The sequence below is a fragment of the Lagenorhynchus albirostris genome, chromosome 3 (genome assembly GCF_949774975.1).
Source record: "Lagenorhynchus albirostris chromosome 3, mLagAlb1.1, whole genome shotgun sequence".
Taxonomy (NCBI): domain Eukaryota; kingdom Metazoa; phylum Chordata; class Mammalia; order Artiodactyla; family Delphinidae; genus Lagenorhynchus; species Lagenorhynchus albirostris.
Window position 1 is genome coordinate 69,954,795 of NC_083097.1, and position 4,007 is coordinate 69,958,801.

General features: G+C 50.8%; 1 protein-coding gene across 1 annotated transcript; it reads left to right on the forward strand.

Annotated features, from left to right (window-relative positions):
- Window positions 1-294: 294 nt before the first annotated feature.
- On the forward strand, window positions 295-1,505 carry LOC132516937 (tubulin beta chain-like). Its single transcript, XM_060143242.1, has one exon. The coding sequence runs from the start codon at window positions 396-398 to the stop codon at window positions 1,503-1,505; it is 1,110 nt and encodes a 369-aa protein (XP_059999225.1). The 5' UTR covers window positions 295-395.
- The last annotated feature ends 2,502 nt before the right edge of the window (window positions 1,506-4,007 follow it).

Below are 4,007 nucleotides of genomic sequence, written 5' to 3' on the forward strand. Positions count from 1 at the left end.
AGCCTCCAAGCTCTCTCAGAACCTTCCTGCCTCCACATTAGGACCTCACTGTTCCAGCCTCCAGGACCCATCCCATCCTTCCAGCCTGCGATCAGCAGCAGAGAAAAACTAATTACATACCATTTTCTTGCCCCATACACACTTTGAAGTGAGCAAAAAGATTATAGTAAATTTTAACAGTGAGGGAATTTGTGCACATCCAGGCCAGTCAGTGTGGCAGTCAAATCGGTGCCAAGTTCTGGAAGGTGATCAGTGATGAACATGGCATTGACCCCACCAGCACCTATCATGGGACTAGCAACCTGCAGCTGGACCGCATCTCCGTGTACTACAGTGAAGCCACAGGTGGCAAATTTGTTCCTCGTGCTATCTTGGTGGATCTAGAACCAGGGACCATGGACTCTGTTCACTCAGGTCCTTTAGGTCAGATCTTCAGACCAGACAACTTTGTTTTTAGTCAGTCGGAGGCAAGCAACAGCTGGGCCAAGGGCCACTATACAGAGGGGGCCAAGCTGGCTGACTCGGTCCTGGATGTGGTTCGGAAGGAGGCCGAGAGCTGTGACTGCCAGCAGGGCTTCCAGCTGACCCACTCGCTGGGAGGGGGCATGGACTCTGGAATGGGCACCTTGCTCATCAGCAAGACCTGTGAAGAATATCCTGACCACATCCTGAACACCGTCAGTGTGGTGCCCTCACCCAAAGTGTCCGACCCTGTGGTTGAGCCCTACAACGCCAACGCCCATGAGCTGGTGGAGAACACTGATGACACTTACTGCATTGACAACAAGACCCTCTACGACATCTGTTTCTGCAACCTCAAGCTGACCATGCCAACCTACAGGGACCTGAACCACCTCATCTCAACCACCATGAGTGGTGTCACCACCTGCCTCTGCTTCCCTGGCCAGCCCAATGCTGACCTCAACAAGCTAGCAGTCAACATGGTGCCCTTCCCACGGCTCCACATCTTCCTGCCTGGCTTTGCCCCTCTGACCAGCCGTGGAAGCCCACAGTATCGGGCCTTCCCTGTGCCCGAGCTCACCCAGCAGGTCTTAGATGCCAAGAACATGATGGCTGCCTGTGACCCCCGCCATGGCCCGTACCTCACCGTGGCTGCTGTCTTCCGTGGATGGACGTCCATGAAGGAGATGCATGAGCAGATGCTCAACGTGCAGAACAAGAACAGCAGCTACTTCATGGAATGGATCCCCAACAATGTCAAGACGGCCGTCTGCGACATCCCACCCCATGGCCTCATAATGGCGCTCACCTTCACTGGCCACAGCACGGCCATCCAGGAGCTGTTTAAGTGCATCTCAGAGGGGTTCACTGCCATATTCCTCCAGAAGGCCTTCCTCCACTGGTACACAGGTGAGAGCATGGATGAGATGGAGTTCACCAAGGCTGAGAGCAACATGAACGACCTTATCTCCGAGTACCAGCAGTACCAGGATGCCACTGCAGAAGAGGAGGATTTCAGTGAGGAGGCTGAAGAGGAGGCCTAAGGCCGAGTCCCCACGACCGCAGGCTTCTCAGTCCCCTCAGCCTTCCTCCTCAACGGCCCCTTTCTTCTCCCTCAGAATTTGTGTTTTCTGCCTCTATCTTGTTTTTTCTTTTTGGTGGTGGTGGGGGGTTTCTAGAACACTGTCTGGTATATGATAGGTGCTCAATAAATATTTGTTGTTCGTTGAATGTCTGCTCTCTCTTTCCACTCTGGGGCACCTAGATTTCTGCCATTCTGGGTAACCCTATATTTCCTTCTCGTGCCCACTCCTCCAACCTGTCCAGTTAACATTTCCCTCTCTGTTTTTCAGATAACTCTCCAAGAAGCCAAAAATAAATGGGAATTGAAAACAAAAACAAACCAACAAACAAAAATAAAAGCCTCCAAGACCTCCTGAACTGAACAATTCTGATCCTCCCTGGGAATGGCTCTGCCATTGGGTTATGAATCTTTTTAAGCTGCAGTGTTTTATATAAAATAAATATATTTTATTTAAATATATTTTTACACAAATGGAATTTCTATATTTCAAGGTAGAATTGTATGTAACTATGCAATTTGGTCAGTTGGATTAAGTTCAGTTGACCTTCATACCATAATATTAAAGGGTACAGAGATATAATAGTTCTAACACTCTTAGAGCTTTAAAAACTGCTAGGATGGGGGAGGAGTTTCAACATGGCGGAAGAGTAAGACACGGAGATCACCTTCCTCTCCACAAATACATCAGAAATACATCTACATGTGGAAGAACTCCTACAGAACACCTACGGAATGCTGGCAGAAGACCACAGACCTCCCAAAAGGCAAGAAACTCCCCACATACCTGAGTAGGGTAAAAGAAAAAAGAAAAAACAGAGACAAAGAATAGGGACGGGGTTTCCCTGGTGGCGCAGTGGTTGAGAATCTGTCTGCTAATGCAGGGAACATGGGTTCGAGCCCTGGTCTGGGAGGATCCCACATGCCGCGGAGCAACTAGGCCCGTGAGCCACAACTACTGAGCCTGCACGTCTGGAGCCTGTGCTCCGCAACAAGAGAGGCCGCGACAGTGAGAGGCTTGCGCACCGCTATGTAGAGTGGCCCCCGCTTGCCACAACTAGAGAAAGCCCTCGCACAGAAACGAAGACCCAACACAGCAAAAATAAATAAATTAATAAACTCCTACCTCCAACATCTTCTAAAAAAAAAAAAAAAAAGAATAGGGACGGGACCTGCACCAGTGGGAAGGAGCAGTGAAGGAGGAAAGGTTTCCACACACTAGGAAGCCCCTTCACGGGCGGAGACCGTGGGTGGCGGAGGGGGTAAGCTTTGGAGCCACGGAGGAGAGCACAGCAACAGGGGTGCGGAGGACAAAGCGGAGACATTCCCGCACAGAGGATCGGTGCCGACCAGCACTCACCAGCCCGAGAGGCCTGTCTGCTCACCCGCCGGGGCAGGCATGGGCTGGGAGCTGAGGCTCAGGCTTCGGAGATTGGATCCCTGGGAGAGGACTGGGGTTGGCTGCGTGAACACAGCCTGAAGGGGCTAGTGCCCCACAGCTAGCAGGGAGGGAGTCCGGGGAAAGGTCTGGAGCTGCCGAAGAGGCAAGAGACTTTTTCTTGCCTCTTTGTTTCCTGGTGCGTGAGGAGAGGAGATTAAAAGCGCCGCTTAAAGGAGCTACAGAGACGGGCGCCAGTCGCGGGTTTCAGCGCGGACCCCAGAGACAGGCATGAGATGCTAAGGCTGCTGCTGAAGCGACAAAGAAGCCTATGTGCGAGCACAGGTCACTCTCCACACCTCCCCTCCCAGGGAGCCTGTGCAGCCCGCCACTGCCAGGGTCCTGGGATCCAGGGACAACTTCCCCGGGAGAACGCACGGCGCGCCTGTGGCTGGTGCAACGTCACGCCGGCCTCTGCCGCCACAGGCTCACTCCGCATCCGTACCCATCCCTCCCCCCGACCTGAGTGAGCCAGAGTCCCCGAATCAGCGGCTCCTTTAACCCCGTCCTGTCTGAGAAAAGTACATACGTTCTCGAGCAACCTACACGCAGAGGCGGGGCCAAATCTAAAGCTGAACCCCAGGAGCTGTGCGAACAAAGAGAAAGGGAAATCTCTCCCAGGAGCCTCAAGAGCAGAGGATTAAATCTCCACAATCAACTTGATGTACCCTGCATCTGTGGAATAGGTGAATAGACAACAAATCATCCCAAATTGAGGAGGTGGATTTTGGGAGCAACGATGTATATACTTTTTTCCCTTTTTCTCTTTTTGTGAGTGTGTATGCTTCTGTGTGTGATTTTGTCTGTATACCTTCGCTTTTACCATTTGTCCTAGGGCTCTGTCCATTTTTTTTTATTATTACTTTAAAAAATTTCTTCTTAATTATTTTTTACTTTTTATTTTAATAACTATATTTTATTTTACATTGCTTCATTTTATTTTATCTTCTTCTTTCTTTTTTTTTCTCCCTTTTATTGTGAGCCATGTGGAAGACAGGCTCTTGATGCTCCAGCCAGGAGTCAGGG

Excerpts from the sequence above, each read along its gene's own strand:
- LOC132516937 (XM_060143242.1), top strand. The coding sequence starts at position 396 with ATGGACTCTGTTCACTCAGGTCCTTTAGGTCAGATCTTCAGACCAGAC.